This window comes from Rutidosis leptorrhynchoides, chromosome 4 (genome assembly GCF_046630445.1).
Source record: "Rutidosis leptorrhynchoides isolate AG116_Rl617_1_P2 chromosome 4, CSIRO_AGI_Rlap_v1, whole genome shotgun sequence".
In the NCBI taxonomy this organism is placed as follows: domain Eukaryota; kingdom Viridiplantae; phylum Streptophyta; class Magnoliopsida; order Asterales; family Asteraceae; genus Rutidosis; species Rutidosis leptorrhynchoides.
In genome coordinates this window covers 575,510,886-575,537,216 of record NC_092336.1, presented here as the reverse complement: position 1 = coordinate 575,537,216, position 26,331 = coordinate 575,510,886, and the positions used below count along the sequence as shown (strand labels likewise).

The window sequence follows — 26,331 nt, the reverse complement described above, 5'->3', positions numbered from 1 at the left end:
AATCGTCGGAATTTGGTCGAGGTTATAATGAATGTATGAACACAGTTTAAAATTCTTGAGATTTAACTTAACAAACTTTGCTTATCGTGTCGGAATAATATAAAGATTAAAGTTTAAATTTGGTCGAAAATTTCCGGGTCGTCACACAACCGCATCTATGTTTGACCGCGGTCAACATACATATGCCATAACAAATTGAGGTGTGCAAACTCATGGTTCACCGATGATATTTGGACACGATATAATTTTATTCTAAAACTTATGCTATTTTATGAATTATATTGTGTAAAACCATTTTTAGGACATTCGGTTTCAAGTTCCATGATACTTCAATTATGGGGGCGGATAGCTTGCTAATCGCCGACTGAGCTCAACTGGAATTTGAGGTTAAACCTTAATCACGAGTTTCAACTTTGTTTCTGTTGTCAGAATTTCATTTCATGTGGTGTGCGTGTGATCCAATAAATATTGTGTAGTGTTTTCAATTTATTTCATAAAGCGTGTGTTTTCATTTCGCGTGACGTGTGTGTGTGATGAATGATTGATATGGAAAAATATGTAGTATTCCGAGTCTATTAAAAAGATATTATTGCTTGAGGACAAGCAACGTTCAAGTGTGGGGTAATTTGATATTGCTATAAATATACATATAGTTCTTCACAATATCAATCCAAAATATTATGATTTTATGTGTATTCGAGTAGTTTTCGGTTTGTAATTGGTTAAAATGTCCAAAGCGTCGAATGAAATGCTATTATGGATTTTCAATGATATAAAGATCAAAATGAAGATAAAATGAAGATTTCTAATGAGTAACAAAAGACTACAACATCGCGCTTCAAGACTACAAGTTAAAATGATCGAAATCACGAAATCAGTGCGCCTGCACGAAAAAAATCATAACTAAATCATACGGACTCGAAAAAAGGCGAATCAGGTGTCCAGACGTCTGTAATTAAAAAATCTACAACTTTCAAGAAGAGACGTTACGCGAAACGCGTACACATCTACACAAAACGTGTAATGTTTGGACGAGAATCAGATTCCAACTTCACATGGGACAGTCAACTTTGCAGAATAAAAATAATTCTTTGGATAGGATTGAAGCTTTACAGTCAAAAGTAATACTTTATAGTATTACAACCATATCTAAATCCATCTTTACATATAGTAGACGGTGACTTTTGAATTAATTATTGTTACTTTGGAGTTCCTTTACAGCAACAAGAAAAAAAAGTATGTTCTACCTACTATTTCTAATTGGATGATATAAGAAGGAGGGATGATACTGTGAAAAAAAGGGAGAGATAGGAAGTAGTAATTGAAAGGACCCGTTCATATACATTATAAACGATTCACAATAGTTGATTACATTGCGAGGTATTTGACCTCTATATGATATATTTTACAAACATTGCATTCATTTTTAAAAGACAAACTTTCTTTACATCGAAAATTGACAGGCATGCATACCATTTCATAATATCCACTATCCAACTATAAATTAATTTACTAATAATCTTTGATGAACTCAATGACTCGAATGCAACGTTCTTCGAAATATGCTATGAAAGACTCCAAGTAATATCTTTAAAATGAGCAAATGCACAGCGGAAGATTTCTTTAACACCTGAGAATAAACATGCTTTAAAGTATCAACCAAAAGGTTGGTGAGCTCATTAGTTTATCATAATCATTTATTTCCATCATTTTAATAGACCACAAGAATTTCATTTCCAGTTCTCATAAATATACGTCCCATGCATAGAGACAAAAATAATCATTCATATGGTGAACACCTGGTAACCGACATTAACTAGATACATATAAGAATATCCCCTATCATTCCGGAATCCTCCTTCGGACATGATATAAATTTCGAAGTACTAAAGAATCCGGTACTTTGGATGGGGTTTGTTAGGCCCAATAGATCTATCTTTAGGATTCGCGTCAATTAGGGTGTCTGTTCCCTAATTCTTAAATTACCGGACTTTAATAAAAAGGGGCATATTCGATTTCGATAATTCAACCATAGAATGTAGTTTCAATTACTTGTGTCTATTTTGTCAAACATTTATAAAAGCGCATGTATTCTCAGTCCCAAAAATATATATTGCGAAAGCATTTAAAAAGGGAGTAATGAAAACTCACGCATATAAATATTGTAAAACAGTTAATAAAGCATTTGCATGTATTCTCAGCCCAAAAACGTAAAGAGTAAAAGGGAGCAAATGAAACTCACGCATATAAATATTGTAAAACAGTTAATAAAGCATTTGCATGTATTCTCAGCCCCAAAAAAATGTAAAGAGTAAAAGGGCAATGAAACTCACCATACTGTATTTCGTAGTAAAAATACATATAACGTCATTGAACAAGTGCAAGGTTGGCCTCGGATTCACGAACCTAAATTAATTATATATATTTATGTGTTGGTCAATATTTGTCTAACAAATTAGGTCAAGTCATAGTGTACCACAATCCTAATGCTCGAGACTAATATGCAAAAGTCAACAAAAGTAAATTTGACTCAAAATAATTTCCAAAAATCTATACATGATTAATATATAGTTTAAATATCGTCGTTTTATATTTTTAAATATTTTTAAAAGATTTATTAGAGTAAATAATATAATTTATTTATTAATAAATAAAATTTTATATTAAATTTATATAATAAAATATATACTTTTATATATATTAAATAATAAAATTTATAGGCCATGTTCATTTAATATCATAAAGATAATATGATAGGTATTATTAAAGTAAGTTATGACACGTAGTAAAATATGTTTGTATCACATATTTATTTGATAAAATAATATCTATAATGATAGTAAGTAAAAGTTGTATTATTTTGTAATAATAATTATTATTATAAAAATATCAATATTTATAATTACTAAGATAACATTATGATAAAACGATAATTCTAATTATGATAACTTTAATATTTACGATAATTTTTAATATTATCTTTAAAATAATAATTCTATTTAAAATAATAATAAAAATAATATTTTATAGTAACAATGACATTTCTATTAAAATGATAATTTTTGTTAAAATGATAGTTTTGATACTAACGATACTTTTAATAATAATAGTAATGATAAAAATAATAAGAACGATAATTTTATTTAAATCAATATCTTATAATATTTTAATTTCATCATGATACTCTTACTCATTATTTCCTAATCGTTTCGTTTAATAGCTTTTAATCGTCTTTTATATCGTGTTCATAATAATGATAATAATAGTAATCAATAATAAATAATGATATATATATTAATAATGATAATAATAATAAAAATACTAATAATAATAATAATAATAATAATTGGATAATAATAATAATACTAATTATAACTTTAACGATAATAACAATAGTAATAATAAAAAAAATAACAATTTTTAATGATAAATCCCTTTTATTGATAAAGATAATAATAATGATAATAATAAGATAAAACTAGAACGACGATAATAATAATCATTTTTAATAAAAATATCGAAAATTCAATTGATTATAACTTCTAATCCGTTCATCGAAACCATTCGATATCTAAAGGAAAAGTTCTTAATTTTTCGCTAGCTTTCCAAGGACATGCATATCTTATACCTCATCTCAACCGCAAGTGTAACTAATTCAAGATTCAACCTAACCTGTCTAAGGGCAATATCAAAAGTACAAGCATGCATAATCCTAAATACTCGAGCATTAGTCAGGGATACACTATTAGTATGTAAAAGTTAAATTATGAGTACTCACGTATCAATATTGAGATTCAATATTGCAGGAAAGGTACGTAGACGCAACGGAAATGATAAACACTATATTGACCTCACGAGCATACCCATGAACCATACTCAATCACCTCCATAGCTATAACCCATAATTTCCTTAATCCTATCATACTTGAAAAACAATTTCGAAATCACTCGGACAGCACTCCGTCGTAATATTTTATGTATACTAATAATATCTTGAAATAATACGGAGTAAATATATATATATATATATAAATCGATTGAGAGAGTTTAGAGAAAAATATTTTCAAGTTTCTATGAAATAATGAAACCTAATGAATTCTATTTATAATAGATTTTTGAATTATTAAAGTGAATTATTAAAGTATGAATTATTAAAGTGAATTATTAAAGTATGAATTATTAAAGTGAATTATTAAAGTATGAATTATTAAAGTGAATTATTAAAGTATGAATTATTAAAGTGAATTATTAAAGTTAAAGTAAAGTAAAAATAAAGTAGAGGTAAAGTTTAAGTATAGTAAAAGTATAAAACTATGTACGTATAATACGCGTATAAATATATATAATATTAATTTAAATCATTTAATAAAATAAAATATAAATATCGTTATCTTTATCATACTAGTTAAGTAATGAGTTGTCAAAAGTGGTTCTAGATATTTATAAAAGTTATATACGTTTTAATAATAAAGTTCTTTTTAAACTGAAAACGTTTTTGTACGTTTGAAACTAAATAGGTCAATCGAGTCTTTATGAGATTCAATCTTCCACTATCCTTTGTCTAGTTCTCAATGATTGACAATTTGTTCTTATTTATAAATCACTTTACCATTTTCCGAATATTGTTAAAATGGAAAGATTTCTCAAATCAATGTGGGCCTTTCAACAGAGACTTGTAATCATAATTCAATATATCTGATAATTCAATCATTTGATCTTATCTTCTAATTCCATTGATAAACATTTTGAAACTGATACAATCATATAAAGTATTTAATCTAATATTTTATTTACGTTTCAAGTTATAATATATATACACATATACATATATAATCATATTCGTTTAATGGTTCGTGAATCGTTGGAACTTGGTCGAGGTTGAATGAATGTATGAACATAGTTTAAAATTCTTGAAATTTAACTTAACAAATATTGCTTATCGTGTCGGAAACATATAAAGATTAAAGTTTAAATTTGGTTGGAAATTTCCGGGTTGTCACAGTACCTACCCGTTAAAGAAATTTCATCCCGAAATTTGAGTGGAAAGGTCGTGAATGATAATAAGTATGTTTTCATGATGCATACGGGCTGAAAATTAGAGTTTTATCATCAGCGAATAATTTGGATAAACAATCCATTTATATGAAGAGTACGAATGAAGCTAACATAGAAGAGTGAAATGAGTAAGTGTAGATTCATCTTATCATTTGACGTAGATACGATTGATTCCTAGATTTTAAGGGATTTGAAGAAAATATTCTTAATAAGATTTGACTCTCCGGTACTCAAGGGAATTAGGATCCTCTTTAAATGTGATCGTCCATTTTAATTGTTCTTTCGGAGATTTTCTTATAAATTCACCTCCTTCGTTTCCTTACAACTCACACCTTCTGTTGATGCATTTTATACAAGTCCCTAGACATCTACCCACGTCCATTGCAGGTACAACAGTTTACAGGCCACCATGATTGCTCGTTATTATCCTATCCGTGTTTGTATGTGGTTACAGGAACTGCAGGAACGAGATTTAGATGTTTGACTATGTTAGACTTAGTCAGACGTACGAGTGAAGCCTCACTAGTACGGCTGACAAGCTCATACGCACGGTTGATGCTGAGCTAAGTCACAATTACAACCTAAATGAGAAGACATGAGTGAGTGATCACCCGTACGGCTGATGAAGCCAACTCGTACGTGTGATGAATGAATCGTATGGGTGAGTCAATAGCAGGGGTATATAAAGTCTTATGTTCTTCATTTTAGGTTAAGCCTCTCATTTGTTACACACACTCAGATCTAGTGAGCTCCTCCGATTCTCTCTCTCAGTCCAAATCACCCAGGTGGTGAATAATAGCTCTAGGTGTTGATCTAATCACACTTGATTTAGTTGTGGTTTGACTAAATTAATAAAAAAAAAAACTTAACCTATTCACTAGAGGGTTTGATTCACTTATTCCGCCATTGTGTGAGTTAAATCTATTGATTTCTAAGTTCCTAGTCATGTTTCATCACCTTCTATTCTTTCCCCCTCAACTCATATTTTAAAGTATTCATCAATATGCTCCATCCAGTTCTGATTCTCAATATACTTCTAACTTTCATATCGGTCATTCTTCTTTTTCATCTACCGCCGGAAGAATCTATTTACTTCTACTATACTCTTGGGTTTATAGTGTTTCTAGTTCTCCCGTGTCTTTATATTGCTATATGCATCGATATATATGGTTTATAATTTATGGTTTGTCGTTGGGCTTTATATGTTCCGTTATATTTCAAAGTCTCTGCTTCTGTCTTCTATAATCATTATCATTCACAGTTAATGCTCTCTTTTATTTGCTGCAATTTATACCCCAATTTCTATTTCGGAGTTTTGTCCTTTCTTTTCTTCTTCTTGCGATTAAGCACAGCTTGTAATGGTCCAGAATTCACAGATATGAATTTCGGAATGAACATTGTTAATGTTCTAGGAAGGAAATTGTGATGGCACGATCTTGACTTGTCAAATTACTAGAATACCTTGGAAAAGGCCGAATCATCAAGAAATATTTTCTTGATATTTTAGAGGTTAAATAGAATACAAGAGTCATATAACACGGCACATGATGATGTTATGATCTGTGAATCATCACGTTCCATTTAGAAACTCAGCATGACTTACTGTAATATAATCACATTGATCAAGTGTCATTATATTATACTAATTCATGCTTCAGTTCCCAACACTACTTCAAAATATTACTATTTTAAACTTGAATGTTTCAGAATTTAGAAACTAAAATAGTTTCTTTTATGATGTAATACAGATAGCACGAAGAGGTAAATGATTTCAAATAAGAAAAATTAAGAAAATATCTTCAGAAATATGGAGGATATTTATAATGAAAGATATGATGATATTTTAGAATTTCTAATATCAGAAGAAGATGAAGAATATTGTCCGCAGGGGTTTAGAGTCAGGAGCAAGGTATTCATTAATGACTTCAGTAGGTACTGAATCACTTGGATCCTTTGAAGTCAGGTTCAGTCTTTATAATTTGTCCACAGCCTCCTTCCTACTTTGCTCAATCCGTTTTCCAGTTCCAAAACTTCTCTTTTTCTGCGCTTTGCCAGTACACTTCATCATTATCATCCAGCTTTTACCATTTAAAGTTGTTTATAGTTTTTGCTGCTTCATCAGCATTTTTTTTTCCATTTTCGGAGAACCAATTCGTAGTTCGGAGTGTTTTTCAGAAACTTCACATTCAAATTAAGTGCAGAAGATAGACGTTATATATACACATATAACTGTTGGCGTAGACATGCTGAGAGATTTCAAAATACTGATTGCTAATTTCCAATGATTCGTATGGCAATTCTCATTACAAGATGCGAATGAGTAAATGATGGGGTTTCAATGAATAATTATAATGACTTTTTGGAGAGGCTAAAGTCAAAGGGTAATGAAGTTGCTGGTACATCTGCTAATAATGTGGTGGAATGTAAAAGGTTCCCTGGTAACGATGGTGTATATCTCAAGGTTATAATAAGGTTAGTCTGACTGAAAAGTCGAAGTTGACTTGCTGGAGCTGTGACAAAACTGGCTACTTTGAATAGGAGTCGCAAAGTTATTTTTGCTAATAAATGCCAAAGAATCTGACGCGGATACGTTGTTTAAACTTTTACTTTGGTTTCAAGAGTTTTTCGGGTACATAACTGTGGGTAACATGTGGTTGGATCATCACCTCGATTGCTCATCATTCGAAGTGTCTTCAGAAATTTTCGAAGGGTTTGAACACAGATTGTAATCGTTAACATACATTTGATATTCTAACACAGTTTTGAAGTCAAAATATAGCTTGTGAAAGATGTAAGGATCTAAGAGTGATGATTTTGGTCATATCTCAAGTTGAATTTTGAGATTTCAAAATCAGAATATGTAATTAAATTTTAAATGAGTATGATTGTTTTGATTTCTATAAAAGAATGTATATTGTTGTGAAAGTAGGGAGTATAATGGATGATTTGCTGAATCAGATTCGAAGAATGTAACATATTAATTGTGAATTTATATATCTCTCGGGTATTACCTACCCGTTAAAAAAAAAAATTTCACAATTAATATTTTGTACAAAAGAATTTTATTACAGTCTTTATAAAAATATATATATGTATATTTTCTTCAGATGTAACATAGATTTAATGAGTTAATGTTAAATTAAACTCATTTGATTTACGGTTGAAACTAGAATTGAATAATCCCTAAAGGCTTTAAAAAGTACATAACTTTTACGCAGTATTTCTTTAATGACATTGAAATTATGAATCAATACTTCGTTATTTGTTGATGTATGATGTTCGGTTCGTGGAATTCTTGTGAATTTCGCAAAGTACGAATGATGTTATCTGAAAAGTTTCGGGTACATCGATGATGAAAGTGTAAAATCAAATATATACTTGATTTATTATGAATTGGAATTTGTTGAATTGCAACAGAGATTGTAGTTAACGCTGGTTAAGTTGCGGCCGAAGGACGTACATTATTGCATATTTGTAATATGAATTAACCGAGTAGTTAAGATTCACACACAATAGCTTAGCACGGAAAGATTTATTTCAAATATATATATATATATATATATATATATATATATATATATATATATATATATATATATATATATATATATATATATATAATATAATATAATATACATATAATTTCTTTAGAGGGAATGAGTTAATTCTTCATAACTCGTTGATACAATATACACGTTATTGATTCGTAATGATGTCCACAGTGATTCTTGAACTGACGGAGTTTGTGATGTTATCGGTGTTGTTGATTCGGATGTTGACTGTACTGACGATGCTGGTAACGCTGACGGTACTGTTGATGCTGTTGGTAAAGCAAGTTTAGCTTGTTAATCACACACCATTTTTGTCAGGGTTTCTACTCTTCCTTCTATCATTTTGGTTTGCTTAACTGATTTATGGTTAGGGCTAGATTAGATAATCTCTAAGACTTTAGAGATTACATAATCACCGCGGAATGTTTCTCCAATGAAGTTATGAATTAATACTTCGTCAGTTATTGTTGTTGGTACTCCTTGGTATCTATGGTGCGTATGACGTTGATGCTCGTGGGACAGATTGTGAAGTTGAGGTTTACGACGCGGTTGTGGTTGGAGGTGGTAATGGTACTGTTGGCGTTGATGATGGTGGTACTAGTTATGCTGCTGATGCTGCTGCTGGTGTTTGTAATCTCTGCACCATATTCTCCAAAGCCACTACCCGAGCGCGAAGCTCGTTGACTTCTTCTATTACACCGGGGTGATTGTCGGTTCGGACGAGCGGATAAATATAATCTAAAATTTGATGTAATTTATAATCATGACAAGATACTCTGGAAATGAGGCAGAAAATGGTGTTTCGAACAGGTTCGCCGGTAAGTGCTTCAGGTTCTTCGTCAAGAGGGCAATGTGGTGGATGGAAAGGATCACCTTCTTCTTGTCTCCAATGATTGAGGAGGCTACGAACCCATCCCCAATTCATCCAGAATAGGTGATGACTGATTGGTTGATCTATTCCGGTCACACTGCTTTCGGAGCTTGAATGGGATTCCATTTCGGAATCTGAGTGACTTGAACTGATGACGAATTCCATTTCGTACGATTGGATAAAGGATTTTTTTTTTTTGATATGAAATGATTTTGGCTAACGGATGGTATTCTAATTACATAGAATATATATATATATATATATATATATATATATATATATATATATATATATATATATATATATATATATATATAGATCACAAGATTTCGTAGATTACGGAGGACTTTGCGGGATATGTCAGGCAAAGTTTAAAGTAACAGATACGATAAGATATGATTTAGCAGATATGCTAAGATATGAATTTTTGTCTATACACTATTCATGCAATCAATGCAGCAAGACGTGTCTTAGACTAAAAATGATAAGCAGGTAATTTCCTGAGGATGATAAGTAGTTAATTTTCGACACAAAATGATAAGCAAAACTTTTGACATGCAGACATGGTCGAAGTCCAGACTCACTAATGCATCCTATCGACTTATCAGTTAGACACACTAATGCAGACCTGGTTCGCTAAGACCACCTCTGATACCAACTGAAAGGACCCGTTCATATACATTATAAACGATTCACAATAGTTGATTACATTGCGATGTATTTGACCTCTATATGATACATTTTACAAACATTGCATTCGTTTTTAAAAGACAAACTTTCTTTACATCAAAAATTGACAGGCATGCATACCATTTCATAATATCCACTATCCAACTATAAATTAATTTAATAATAATCTTTGATGAACTCAATGACTCGAATGCAACGTTCTTCGAAATATGCTATGAAAGACTCCAAGTAATATCTTTAAAATGAGCAAATGCACAGCGGAAGATTTCTTTAACACCTGAGAATAAACATGCTTTAAAGTGTCAACCAAAAGGTTGGTGAGTTCATTAGTTTATCATAATCATTTATTTCCATCATTTTAATAGACCACAAGAATTTCATTTCCAGTTCTCATAAATATACGTCCCATGCATAGAGACAAAAATAATCATTCATATGGTGAACACCTGGTAACCGACATTAACTAGATACATATAAGAATATCCCCTATCATTCCGGGATCCTCCTTCGGACATGATATAAATTTCGCAGTACTAAAGCATCCGGTACTTTGGATGGGGTTTGTTAGGCCCAATAGATCTATCTTTAGGATTCGCGTCAATTAGGGTGTCTGTTCCCTAATTCTTAGATTACCAGACTTTAATAAAAAGGGGCATATTCGATTTCGATAATTCAACCATAGAATGTAGTTTCAATTACTTGTGTCTATTTTGTCAAACATTTATAAAAGCGCATGTATTCTCAGTCCCAAAAATATATATTGCGAAAGCATTTAAAAAGGGAGTAATGAAAACTCACGCATATAAATATTATAAAACAGTTAATAAAGCATTTGCATGTATTCTCAGCCCAAAAACGTAAAGAGTAAAAGGGAGCAAATGAAACTCACGCATATAAATATTGTAAAACAGTTAATAAAGCATTTGCATGTATTCTCAGCCCCAAAAAAATGTAAAGAGTAAAAGGGCAATGAAACTCACCATACTGTATTTCGTAGTAAAAATACATATAACGTCATTGAACAAGTGCAAGGTTGGCCTCGGATTCACGAACCTAAATTAATTATATATATTTATGTGTTGGTCAATATTTGTCTAACAAATTAGGTCAAGTCATAGTGTACCACAATCCTAATGCTCGAGACTAATATGCAAAAGTCAACAAAAGTAAATTTGACTCAAAATAATTTCCAAAAATCTATACATGATTAATATATAGTTTAAATAATTTCCAAAAATCTATACATAATTAGGTGTTACAAATATTTGTTTTAATTACACTAATATTAATAATGATAATTACTATAACATTATTAACGATAATACTAATAATTATCTTAATGATAATATAGTAATAATAATAATAACAATAACAATAACCATTTTTAAATAATGATATATATATTAATAATGATAATAATAATAATAATAATACTAATAATAATAATAATAATAATAATAATTGGATAATAATAATAATACTAATTATAACTTTAACGATAATAACGATAGTAATAATAAAAAAAATAACAATTTTTAATGATAAATCCCTTTTATTGATAAAGATAATAATAATGATAATAATAAGATAAAACTAGAACGACGATAATAATAATCATTTTTAATAAAAATATCGAAAATTCAATTGATTATAACTTCTAATCCGTTCATCGAAACCATTCGATATCTAAAGGAAAAGTTCTTAATTTTTCGCTAGCTTTCCAAGGACATGCATATCTTATACCTCATCTCAACCGCAAGTGTAACTAATTCAAGATTCAACCTAACCTGTCTAAGGGCAATATCAAAAGTACAAGCATGCATAATCCTAAATACTCGAGCATTAGTCAGGGATACACTATTAGTATGTAAAAGTTAAATTATGAGTACTCACGTATCAATATTGAGATTCAATATTGCAGGAAAGGTACGTAGACGCAACGGAAATGATAAACACTATATTGACCTCACGAGCATACCCATGAACCATACTCAATCACCTCCATAGCTATAACCCATAATTTCCTTAATCCTATCCTACTTGAAAAACAATTTCGAAATCACTCGGACAGCACTCCGTCGTAATATTTTATGTATACTAATAATATCTTGAAATAATACGGAGTAAATATATATATATAAATCGATTGAGAGAGTTTAGAGAAAAATATTTTCAAGTTTCTATGAAATAATGAAACCTAATGAATTCTATTTATAATAGATTTTTGAATTATTAAAGTGAATTATTAAAGTATGAATTATTATAGTGAATTATTAAAGTATGAATTATTAAAGTGAATTATTAAAGTATGAATTATTAAAGTGAATTATTAAAGTATGAATTATTAAAGTGAATTATTAAAGTTAAAGTAAAGTAAAAATAAAGTAGAGGTAAAGTTTAAGTATAGTAAAAGTATAAAACTATGTACGTATAATACGCGTATAAATATATATAATATTAATTTAAATCATTTAATAAAATAAAATATAAATATCGTTATCTTTATCATACTAGTTAAGTAATGAGTTGTCAAAAGTGGTTCTAGATATTTATAAAAGTTATATACGTTTTAATAATAAAGTCCTTTTTAAACTGAAAACGTTTTTGTACGTTTGAAACTAAATAGGTCAATCGAGTCTTTATGAGATTCAATCTTCCACTATCCTTTGTCTAGTTCTCAATGATTGACAATTTGTTCTTATTTATAAATCACTTTACCATTTTCTGAATATTGTTAAAATGGAAAGATTTCTCAAATCAATGTGGGCCTTTCAACAGAGACTTGTAATCATAATTCAATATATCTGATAATTCAATCATTTGATCTTATCTTCTAATTCCATTGATAAACATTTTGAAACTGATACAATCATATAAAGTATTTAATCTAATATTTTATTTACGTTTCAAGTTTTAATATATATACACATATACATATATAATCATATTCGTTTAATGGTTCGTGAATCGTTGGAACTTGGTCGAGGTTGAATGAATGTATGAACATAGTTTAAAATTCTTGAAATTTAACTTAACAAATATTGCTTATCGTGTCGGAAACATATAAAGATTAAAGTTTAAATTTGGTTGGAAATTTCCGGGTTGTCACAGTAGTAGTTTAGGAACACAAATCATAAATCATTATTTTTAACCTACTGTAATTTATTTTCTTTTACTCCGTATCAATTATTTTAAGTTCCGTATCAATTTTCAAGATCAAGATTTAGGATAGTTTCAATATTAAGGGTGTATTGTTCGTGTGTACGGGTGCTTTCATTTCCATTTTCTACCATTTGTAATCAATAAATTGAAGACCTTTTGTAAGTTTGTTACTTTCATTTTTGTTATTGTCATTGTTACTTATTATTATGTTTATGTTTATGTATTATTATTTTTTACTCCCGTATCATTATCATGATTAGTTAGTAAATTTCCCATTGTGTTTGCTTAGATGTAGAGCCCCTAGTGAAATGGATTGTTATCATTTGTAAAAATTAAAATGTAACTTTAGTATTTTTAACATTGAGCCTAATTAAAAGAACCATTATTATGTATTTGGATATTTAACCCCTGTCACTTAATTTGTTAGATTAAAATAACGAAAGTTATTTTTATTTATATAAATTAAGCTTCAACATTAAAAGTGATCTAGACGAACTTATGACTAATTTACTAACACTAAATTAAAAGTAAGGTTCGGTGGTTTGGGTAATATCACTAGTCATATAAAAGTGAAATTGTAAAAAGGGAAACCGTTATGATTTGGGTTTTGGCGAAGGTCAAAACTGGGTTGGGTCTCAATTTAAATACTTAAGGACTAGTAACTATCTAAATATAATCCAATGAAAATTAGATTTAATTTAGTTAGTCAAAACTTATTATTTATTCGAAAGGAAAATATAAGTTTTATACTAAATATTTTAATACGAGCTTAAACTTAAAACAATCCATGGATCTAGAGGTGACACATTTAAGTAAACACCCCCATTTATATATATTGTAAAATATTTATTATTATTATTTACGTATTATTTATAGCTCTAAAATATAAAAATATACATCAAAATACTAAGATTATACCAGAACTGTTTGTCACATCGTATAAAGCATACGCGGATCGCGTATAATGTCACACGAACCGCGTATCATTAAAAATATACGCGTATCGCGTATATACCTACACGAAACGCGTAAGTGTAGATACAGTACTGTTATGATTTTAGTTTATATTCCAAGTTTTAATTAAATCTTTTTATTATTATTTCCCTTTTCTACTAGATTAACTATCGGTAATTTAATCTCTTGAACTCCATTCTCCCTGTGGAACGAACCGGATTTACCAACAAACTAAATTACGCGGATAGGACTAGTTGCCTATATATGTGTGAAACCAACCTGAATTCATTAAAACCCCACATATACAATAAATTAATTCGTGTAACAAAACAATTCAAATCCGTTCATAAATAAAGGTACTGTTTCAACGCATCAGGGGGCAACTTTTTTCTTTTTCCATGGTGGTGGTACAAAGGTGGTGCTTGTTATTGGGATCCCATGCAACATGTGTAGTAATGGCTAACAAAAATGCTAGTATGTTGGCTCACCTAAATGGGTTTTTGTCTTACATTTTAATGGGTCATAATTCCATTAAAATTGGACTAACTTAAAAGTCCATTAGCTAGAGTAGGGTGGGCTTAAGCCCATTAAGGTAGAAAATCCATTAAGACTAACTAGTGTGCATTAGTAAAACACTAAGCGTAATTAAGAAACCATCAATCCAAGTAATTGTTATTAATAAATAACAATTAGTATTACGTAGTCATAATATTACAATTATGATAAAAGTTTAGCGTGTACACAGTACATAGCTCGTTTTAAACGACAAGTAACACTAACGATCGTAAACGCATTCGGGGATCAAGTTAAGTGATTACGCACTTAATAACACGTTGTAAGATACTAACAAAAGTAATTAATCATGAATAAAGATCCCAGAGCATAAACTAGCTCAGTACGCCCATATACGCAGATTCGTGTAATTATAGAGCACAAAAATGTAAGTCGAAAAAGTCGGGTCGTTACACATTGGAGCAAGCTCTTTACCACTCATTGTGCGGGTTTTGATGTACTTGGGTTCATTCAAGAATCATCTACTAGCGATGATCGATTAACGGAAGCATGGTCAAAAGCTGATTCCGTTGTTCTCTCATGGATTTTCGTCACTATCTCCGAGCCGCTGTTAGAACGGGTCCTTAGTTTACAACCAAAAACTGCCTATGACGCATGGAAGTTTCTGAAAAACATCTTCCAGGATAATAAATGAGCCAAAACAGTCAAACACATGGCCGAACTCAAAGCTCTTGACATCGGAAATCAAACCGTTGAAGAGTATTTTCGAAAAGTGGACTCTTTGTCCACTGTTTTGTGCAACCTGGGATCTACACTTGAAGAGGATGATCTTGCAACATATGCAATCAATGGTTTAAATGACAAATTCCCGCAGGCTTCTCATATTATCCTCCATGCCAACCCATTCCCGAACCTGGAAACCGTTCGATCCATGATGACGTTGGAAGAGATGGGTATGAATAGAAAAAATAGGGCCACAACAGATACAGTTGCTACAACATCAAGCCCAACGGTACTTCTTACTCACACGACCACAGGAAATACTCATCGAACAATGATATCGGCTAAAAAGTCATGTTTTCACCACGGTATTAAGGCCCAAAAACAAGAAAGACTCAAACTTTATAGGCAAAATACCCACTTCGTCGGTTAGAATTGAAGAACAAGTAATTACGAAGACGGTGCAAAAAGAATCAAGAGAATCGGAGCTAAAACGAAGATTCTAGAGCGAAAATGGTGAAAGACAAGAAATCAAGTTACGATCCAGGGAAATCAGGCTGACCAGGCCAGTAAACGGCCTGCCATACTGCTTGCCAAATGGCCTGCCAGTATGGAAAACGGCCTGCCAAACGGTCAGATCAAACGGGCTCGATAAACCGCTTTCCTTAGCAAACGGCCTCCAAAAACGGCCTGCCAAACGGCTTGCCAGCCGTTTGCAGGCAAAAATCTTGTTTATTTAAAGGGTCTTTGTCATTCATTCCAACACACACTTAAATTCACTTCTTTCTCTCTCTATATACAATATTAGTCAGACTCTCAAGGCCTTCGACTCCGTGCGGGAAACCTAGTACCCGGAGAAGAACGCCGAAGATTGTATTAGGAGCGGTCTGTAGTCTTGAAGTTGTCACTTTTGTATTCAGAACTCATTTTATCTACTGGTACTTCTATCCCTGACAATTAGGAGCGACCTGGCCACTTGGTTTGTTGAATAGTTCGTGCGGAGCTCTGTTATCGAAATACCAGGGAATCAGTAGCCAGAACCAAAAACATATTCAACCATAGATTAAATTAGATTACTTTAGACTACCTTAGATTAAATTAGATTACCTTAGAATTAGATTACTTTAGACTACTTTAGAATTAGACTACCTTAGACTAGTTTAGCTTACTTTAGATTACTTTAGAAATTTAGTTTATTTTCTAAAAATTAAAAACAAAAAGGGATACCCAGTGTATGACCCAAACCCGATCTAGACCAGGACCGTTGTTATTCGTACCTGATCCAGACGCAATAATCTCTAAAGCACGCAAGGAAGCACGAATCAGAAATCAAATGGCGTTACGCGTTACTTTAGCAGAATATACCAAACCCTCGATTGAAGGTCGAGGAGGACCCATCAGATTTCCAGAGATTCAAGGACACTCGTTCGAGTTAAAACATCACATCATCCAGCTCATTCAAAATAGCTGTCAGTTTCATGGATTACCGAATGATGATTCTAATTCTCACCTTGATAAATTCATATCTCTTTCAAACTCCTACAAACAGCCAGGGATAGGACAAGATATAGTCCGTCTATACTTGTTTCCCTATTCTCTCACTCATCATGCTCAAACTTGGTTCGAAGGACTGGAAAAAGATTCCATCACGTCATGGACGGAGATGGCTACTAAATTCCTAACCAAATATTTTCCTCTTTCTAAACAAACCAAATTAAAGAATGACATCATTAACTTCAAACAAAGTTATGATGAATCTCTTTACACTGCATGGGAGCGATTCAAAACCCTGCTGAAGAAATTCCCTAATCACCAGCTAGAACGGTCAGCCCAAATCTGTACCTTCTACAATGGTCTTACGGTAAATCATAGGACGACGATCGATGCAGCAGCTCAAGGGAATCTGATGAACCAAACCGCAGACGAAGCATGGGAATTACTCGAGAACATGACAATGCATCATCATGACTGGAATAGTGGTGAAACGACTTCATCATCTGCCCCACTCTCTGCACTCAACAATCAAACGGAGGCCATCAAATCCCTCACGGATAAGATGGAATCTCTTGTTAAACAACTCAGAGAATTGAAGATGCAACCGCAGTAGGTCAACCAAGCTCAAGCTTGTGTTAATTCTACCAAACCGCAACCCACTGAAGAATATCAAGTTGAGTACGAAAACCCTGATGGTTCAGTCTGTTATGTCCAATACCCAGCTCATCCACCAAATCCCGGATTCAATCAACAACCTAGGGTCAATCAATTTCAACGAAGCAATCAACCTTTTTGCTACCGTTATCCACCTTATCCAGCCCAACAATCTCAATTGACCTACGATCAATCACTTTCACTCACTGGTACCCCAGTTGAGGAAAATTCCCTACCACCCAGATTACGAAAGCAACTAACCCCACTCTCGGAGCTGATGATTAGTTGACTCAGTTCATTCAAGGACAACAACAGCTAAATCAGAGAACTGCAGCTAGGAAAGATCAGACGAAGATACTAATGAGAAATCAATTGGCTCTGCTCAAAAGTCTGGAAACGCAGCTCGGACAGTTATCACAACGCCTTAAAACCCGACCGCAGGGAAGGTTACCAAGTAATACTATCCAAAATCCCCACATAGAAGAAGCAAAGAAAATGGATTCCGTAATCCTAGAGGAAGAACCACGGAGAAGGTCAGCCAGGCTCAAGAACAAATTGACATATACTCAGAAGCTGACCCCGGAAACTCCAGTTCATGTACCCTATCCAGGGAGGCTACAAGAAGAACCATCCAAGCTTGATTCCTTCAAACTTGATGGAAGATTCCTGGACACTATGTCCAAAGTTCCCAACCAGAAGAGATACATCCGAAGGCTTCTCTCTACAAAGGAAACGATACCAGATTCTAACAAAATTCCACTGAGTGAAGAATGCTCTGCATTACTCAGAAACTCTCTACCACCAAAGCTAGGAGATACGGGCCGATTCGTTTTCCCATGTTCAATCTACCAATCTGGAATCATTCATGCGCTAGCAGATTTAGGAGCAAGTATCAACCTAATCCCCTACTCTCTCTACAAGAGACTAGAGTTAGGAGACTTGTCACCAACTAAAATGACAATCCAACTTGCCGATCACACAATTCGATATCCTAAGGGCATCGTTGAGAATGTCTTGGTGAAAGTCGACAAATTCTTGTATTCTACGGATTTTGTAGTAATGGATATTAAAGAAGACCTACACATACCAGTAGTGTTAGGAAGACCTTTCATGAATACGGCTAGGACTGTCATTGATGTGTACAATCAAACCTTGATCTTACGATCACATGGGGAGAGTGTTACCTTCAAAATTGACCGACCAACCGATCTTTCTGGACAGACAGAGATGTTTGCTATTTCCATCAGACGGGTCACTTCCGATGACGAGTCTTCACCACCAACTAATGATATCGAGATGGGTGTCAAATCACAGTCTGTAGACGACCCAGAAATGGAAGAAGAGGATCCCAGCGAAGAAATAGAGGAAGAAGAGGAATATGAAGAGGAAGAGGAAATGGAAGACGTAAAAGAAACTGCGACAATACCCGCTCCAAGCATTAAGCGTCATGAAGAAATAATGAGGCTTGAGACGGAAGATCACAGTTTAATCATTCGCTTCAAGAAGAAGACCGACAAGGCTGAGGTCAAGGATATGGAAATTGATCCTGCAAGTGTCAAAGTAGAGAATCAGAATACCGAAGAAACCTGTTCATCAGACGCATCCTCAGAAGAACAAGATACCAATGATAACGAGGTAGAGCAACATGAAGACATTCTGAATAACTCACACTCTCCAACCAAACCAGATCAAGGGGAGCCGGACTCTTCTTCAAATCAGATTCCGGTTATATCCACACACGCAGACTTGATAACCTTCATCAATGATACCGATGAATTTGAAGATATTCTCGAGGCCATCCGTAAATCAACCATTGATTTTTTGCTATGCTTAACAGAACAAATTATGGCTATCCGAGAAGAACACAACCTCTATCTCCGAAGAGAAGACAATAATGTTGAAATCCTAGAAGAACGCATTCAAGACTTTATCAATTCTCTTCACGATCATATCTACCAAGAAGAAAGGCAACGAGAGCACAATTCAGTGGTTCGTACTATTCTTGAAACAAGATTCTATCGAGTTCGGAAGATCATTTACTCTAAGGTTTATAACGCCTTAGCCGGATCTGCACTTCCGTTCTCACGAAACCAACGAGCACTACTGACTCTCATCAGGAAGCATATGGATCTTTCCACCGGACGCCCGACTTATCACTATGATTTGCAAATGATCGAGGATATTCACAGCTTTTTCGCTCTCTTGGAAAGAGATATTTTCGAAAGCACACCAGAAAGACTAGTGATTTACGTAACAATTGATCACCATGCTGATCTGATTATCAAAGAGTTACGAGATGCTGTTACGGAGGAAATAAGGTGAAATAATCCGTTCTCTCATCTTGAACCAGATTGAGTCAACATTGCCACCTATGTTACAAAGCAGATATCACGTATCTTCCACGAATCTACAGATCCAAGTTTCACATTTAAAGCTGGATGTCGGGAGATAAACTCAAAGACGGTGACATTAATGCTCGAATCAGGATTGCTGTTCACTTCTTTTCAGCTTCGTCTTTTAACAAATCTGTGCAAAGCTACGGACTCATACTATGGAGATCACCGTTCCGAAGACTTCGAGATTCTAAAGATACACTTTCTAACATTGTTTGAAGACCTCCGAAGTGAGCATCATCAGAGAAACAATCACAACCAGCACTGCTTCTATGATTGACATTCATGGGTCAACCAGTAGAGCCGTGGATCATATTCTCATCACACTTCAAGACTTATCAAGAGCTGAAACTGTGCACTACTTATCTTTCATAAGATCTTCAAGAGAAGTACCGGATCTTCTACCACTATTGGTCCGACACTTTCTCAGGATTACCCACCAAGACTCACATTCCCTCGAGAAGACAAAGATCACAACCATCAGCGAGGAATGTTTGCTTTTTAAAGCATCACTACGGTCGAGTCAACGACCTTAAACAAAAGCAATTCTCGGGAGGCAACCCGTGCAATAAAGTAGAGTAGAAGAATAAAGGATGACAAATGAGACGATAAAAGACACAAGGATTGGAAGCCAGCCGCATCTGCTAGGGGTATTTCTTTCTTTTCGCTACTAGCTCAAGATTCAACCTATGCCACATCCTAGCTTATCACTAAGTGTGGAATAACACCTAATTAAAAACTAGACAAATATTCCCAAATCTTCAACTAAAACTCCTAAGTGTGAGATACACTAGGAACATTGAGGACAATGTTCGTCTAAGTATGAGATGTTGGTATAATCTTTTTATGCTATATTAAAATAACCCATTACGAAGATTCCAAGTCCTTAAGCCAAATTTCAAAATTTTTGTAAAAGAAAGTCTTTTCGAAAAAGTATTTTTAAAAACCTAAAATATTTGTCAATAAAAATAAGGGTTAAGTAAGGTGGAAATCTTGTTAGGTTGAACCAAATCTCTAATAGAGCATTGCATGACTAAGGCATTATCGACCTAAATTGATTATGGTGAAGCACCTCAAATAAGACCAGCATTCATCTTTAATGCTTCACTATTTTTCGTTGAGAGTGCCACGATGTCTGTGCTCAGAATCAGAACTTGCTTTAGATCTGCATTTCCAAGCAGCGAAACGTGATTCGGTTGTAATCAAAAGAGCTAGCCATTTGTTAAAAATAAGCCTTCCGCACCTCCACTACTTCTTACTCCACCACCACATCCACACCATCTTTACTATTACTCGAAAAATCCAGAAAACGAGATTCCTTCCGAAAACCCGATGTTATAAACCTCTCAAGTATCATGGCAAAGGTCTTGAAAAAGTTTACCGGCAAAAAGTTTCTCGAGATGAAGTCTCCAAAAAAAAGAAGATATATATATATATATATATATATATATATATATATATATATATATATATATATATATATATATATATATATATATATATATATATATATATATATTCAAAGTTCTGGAAAAGAGCGGAACTTAATAGGAGAAATGCTGAAGAGAACTTGACCAAAAATGATTATCAAATGAAGAAAAGTTCAAAAGTGCTTCTCAAAATACTTCAGCACTCCTATCTATCCGAATAAAATTCTGTATAAAGACTACATTACCCTTTTATCTCACCCCTCAAAAACAATTTCACTACCACTCCAAAATTCCTTTTCCATCATTGACAAATGACCTATAAGCTGAGATTACTACCGTTCTCGCATTAGCAACAAGGATTTAAGTCTTTATCAAGCCTATGACGATGGGTGTAGCATGACTGGCTATGAGTGTATTCATTTCTTAGATCTATAGGGAACCCTAAACACTTGAGTAATTGAGTGACCCGTGAAAGCTAGCCTATGTCATGTAACCTCCTCGCATGCTTGCAGAGATAATTTCAATCATAACATAGATGACTCACCTTATCTTTTTGCTCTTATAATAAAAGTAAACCACTTAGGCTATTAGAAAAGAAACGTCGAAAAGATTCTTAAGGAAATGAGTGCTTGAGGACAAGAAAGTCTAAGTGTGGGATATTTGATATCGGCTAAAAAGTCACGTTTTCACCCCGGTAATAAGGCCCAAAAATAAGAAAGATTCAAAATTTGTTGGCAAAATGCCCACTTCGTCGGTTAGAATTGAAGAACAAGTAATTATGAAGACGGTGCAAAAAGAATCAAGAGAATCGGAGCTAAAATGAAGATTCTAGAGCGAAAACGGCGAAAGACAAGAAATCAAGTTACGATCCAAGAAAATCAGGCTAACCAGGCCAGCAAATGGCCTGCCATACGGCTTGCCAAAAGGCCTGCCAGTATGGCAAATGGCCTGCCAAACGGTCAGATCAAACGGGCTCGATAAACGGCTTGCCGTAGCAAACGGCCTTCAAAAACGGCCTGCCAAACGGCCTGCCAGCCGTTTACAGGAAAAAATCTTGTTTATTTAAAGGGTCTTTATCATTCATTCCAACACACACTTCAATTCACTTCTTTCTCTCTCTTATACATTATTAGTCATACTCTCAAGGCCTTCGACTCCGTGCGGGAAACCTAGTACCCGGAGAAGAATGCCGAAGATTGTATTAGGAGCGGTCTGGAGTCTTGAAGTTGTCACTTTTGTATTCAGAACTCATTTTATCTACTGGTACTTCTATCCCTTATCTTTATATAATGTCTTCTATCATTATGTTATGTGATATTGTTGCCATGATTAGCGAGTAGTTATCTTTAGTGTATGCAATGATGTAAGCAGTTATAATGCCGAAATAATATTATGGTCTGTGTATGCTGTTAAAATGCTTTCCGATTATGCTTTAAACTCAATCGCTTTTCCAACTAATAGAACGTAGTTATTGGCTCTGTTATTAGGAAGTCGCGAACCCCGATTCAAAGTACACTATCTGTGTCACCCCTTGGTAAGAGAAGTCTATCGGATACAATGTAAGATCGACTGAGGCACACCGGTTGTAGTAAGTCTATCAAGCTTTGGATTCTGACTGAGGACTTTTTCATAGTGAAACATCTGACTAGACCCTTAGTACATTGTCGGTCCCAGACCATGCTAGTGTAGTCACCAAGCATATAAACTTCGTACGTGCATGCTGAAGCACAACGGTTGTTGTAAGCTGTACCTCTACTAAGTAAGGCCATGGAACCCGGTCAGTGTTGATTAGTACACTGCACCATAACGCGGTCTCAAGCATTGCACCCTGCTTGAGGGATTCTTAGTTAATTAAGGAACTGTTTGTTTAGACACATAAAGGATTGAACCGTTAGGGTAATCGAACGTGTTCATGGAAGTCAGCTTGACTTGACCATGGTGTTCTTTATGGTTGAACCCTTTTTAAGGGCCTTACTATCTTTTAAAACTAATCAATAACGAAAGCTTCAAAACACATCACGTCTCTCGGATATGGTAAACCATGTATTCTAATATACTTAAGAAGTTTAGACCATTGTGGAATGTTAATACGTCACCCAACCGAGTTGCTTAATTGGATGAGCCGTCTGAATGTGTATGCCTGAAGTCAGACTGCACGGGCGTCGGGGGTAAGGGACGTTGCTGTCTATTCAGAATCTTCAAGCCTAACGCAGTACCCAGTGACATGTCTTATGACAGGGGCGTTTAGGACCAGTGTAATGAATACAAGGCCTCTGTCTATTCATGAGCCATCATTCCATAATCTCGGCAGAATAACTGATGAAGTCATAGTATGCACTCACTTTAACCTTATATGAATTACGAATTTTATCGCATTTACTTTATCTGTCTTATAAATTAGAAAATCCCAAAGTTAAGTAACCACTACTCCTTCCTAACTATCTTAGGCTTAAATATAGGTTCGGTTCTACTGATATCTCAAAAATACGACTCTAGGTCATACTTCCCTTACTCATACTAAGGAGTAGTACGATTTAGGCCCCGCTAAATATAAATTTAAAACAGTACCTCCCCCTGGGTGGCTGATCCTGGCGTGCTGTGGCCCGACGACACCGCACGAATAAAAACCGTCCGTTTCGGCCATATAAAACAATAACTCGCAGGAGGTATGTCGCAACTTTGCTAGAGGGTTCTGTCGATTTGCTGATCATTGCATGTACTTACATCACTCAACTAGGAACAACAGTCCTAGTCCTGGTAACAATCGACTACCACAAGGGAATAATTTCACAGGCTGGAATGCAAGAAATAATACCATACACCATCAGCCCAATGGCAATAGTAAAGCCCAATTATTGAAAATAATTGAAGCCCAACAACATGTTATAAATAATTTTAGTCTATCGAATGCTAATACAGGCCAGAGAATTAGTACATCACACTTGCCTTCCTTAAATGTTTTTAGACCTACTGGCCAGCAACCTTTATCGGCCCAACCAACCAACACGGCCCAACAGCTATTCCCACCACAGGCCCACTTTGCTGCCATCCCACAGCCCAACTCCAGCAGCCATTTTCTTCCTCAGCATAATGTAACTAGATCACAGGTTTTTAGTGGGCCCTTACAGCCTACACTTAATGGATCACAACCAAGTTTTGGGTCTATACCTCCAGGTTTTTCCGGAACGCATGCTCAGAACACATACGGCCATGAGACCATTATCCCGCGTGCCTTTAGTACTACCACTCTTCTGGATTACAGTAACACAGGTTGGACTATGGACACTGGTGCGTCCACTCATCTCACATCTAGCATTAATAATTTAAGTACTATTTTTAATCATTGTATGTATCCTTCGGTTGTTGTTGGTGAGGGGAACTCCATTCCCGTTACCAACACTGGACATAGCATTTTGCCTAACATCAATCGCCCACTTCATTTGTCTAATGTACTTGTTACACCTAACATTGTTAAAAATCTTATTTTTGTACATCGTTTTACTCGCGATAATAAAGTTTCCGTGTCTTTTGCCGAATTTGGTTTTTCTGTGAAGGATTACTTGACTCGCTGCCTGCTCCTCTGATGTGACAGCCCCGAAGATCTTTATCCACTCACTACACCAACTTCTACACCAGCTCATCATGCTCTCATCACCACTCCCAGCATCTTGCATCAGCGTCTTGGACATCCCAGCACTGATGTTTTTCGTCGTCTTTGTTCTAGCAATTCTATTTCTTGTAATAATAATAAGTCGACCGTGCTTTGTCACGCCTGCCAGCTTGGCAAACACGTGCGACTTTCGTTTACTAGCTCTAGTTCTAATGTTTCTAAAATATTTGACATTGTTCATTCAGACTTGTAGACATCACCTGTTCCCAGTGTTAGCGGTTACAAATATTATGTTATTTTTTTGGATCATTACTCGCATTATTTATGGGTGTTTCCGTTACATAATAAATCTGAGGTTTTTAATATTTTCATTCAATTTCGTGCTTATGTAAAAACTCAATTTAACTGTGAAATTAAAGCCTTTCAGTGTGATCTAGGTAGAGAATTCGATAACAACCAAATACACCAACTCTTTAAAAATAATGGCATCCAAATCCGCTTCTCATGTACACAAACTTCCAAACAAAATGGTAAATCCGAACGAATGATTCGCACTGTCAATAACCTTATTCGCACACTCCTCTTTCAAGCCCATCTTCCTCCTACCTTTTGGGTGGAAGCTCTCCACATGGCAACCTATCTCCTCAACCTTCTTCCGTCATCAGCCATAAATCACGATATTCAACATACTCGCCTACACAAAAATCCCCCACACTACTTCTCCCTTCGCGTCTTCAGATGCCTGTGTTACCCCCACCTTAACACCACCAAAAAACTTACACCCCGCTCTAAACCCTGCATCTTTTTCGGTTATCCATCCAACCACAGTGGGTACCGATGTCTTGATCTTGCCACCCACCAAATTATCTTGTCTCGTCATGTTACCTTTGATGAGACATCCTTTCCTTACAGCTCCACCATTGAAATGTCCCGTTCTTATTGATTAAAAATGTTCCATATTAATTGATTTCGTTGCGAGGTTTTGACCTCTATATGAGACTTTTTTCAAAGACTGCATTCATTTTAAAACAAACCATAACCTTTATTTCATCAATAAAGGTTTAAAAAGCTTTACGTAGATTATCAAATAATGATAATCTAAAATATCATGTTTACACACGACCATTACATAATGGTTTACAATACAAATATGTTACAACAAAATAAGTTTCTTGAATGCAGTTTTTATACAATATCATACAAGCATGGACTCCAAATCTCGTCCTTGTTTAAG

At 34.2% G+C, this 26,331-nt stretch overlaps 1 protein-coding gene across 1 annotated transcript; it reads left to right on the top strand.

Moving 5' to 3' along the window:
- The first annotated feature begins 15,508 nt into the window (after positions 1-15,508).
- LOC139842806 (uncharacterized) lies at positions 15,509-25,071 on the top strand. The gene is made up of 2 exons (XM_071832911.1): positions 15,509-15,749; positions 24,407-25,071. The coding sequence occupies exons 1-2, from the start codon at positions 15,509-15,511 to the stop codon at positions 25,069-25,071; spliced, it is 906 nt and encodes a 301-aa protein (XP_071689012.1).
- The last annotated feature ends 1,260 nt before the right edge of the window (positions 25,072-26,331 follow it).

Excerpts from the sequence above, each read along its gene's own strand:
- LOC139842806 (XM_071832911.1), top strand. The coding sequence starts at position 15,509 with ATGGCCGAACTCAAAGCTCTTGACATCGGAAATCAAACCGTTGAAGAG. Across the intron at positions 15,750-24,406 it reads GATGACGTTGGAAGAGATGG|GCCAGAGAATTAGTACATCA; the intron begins GTATGAATAGAA and ends ATGCTAATACAG.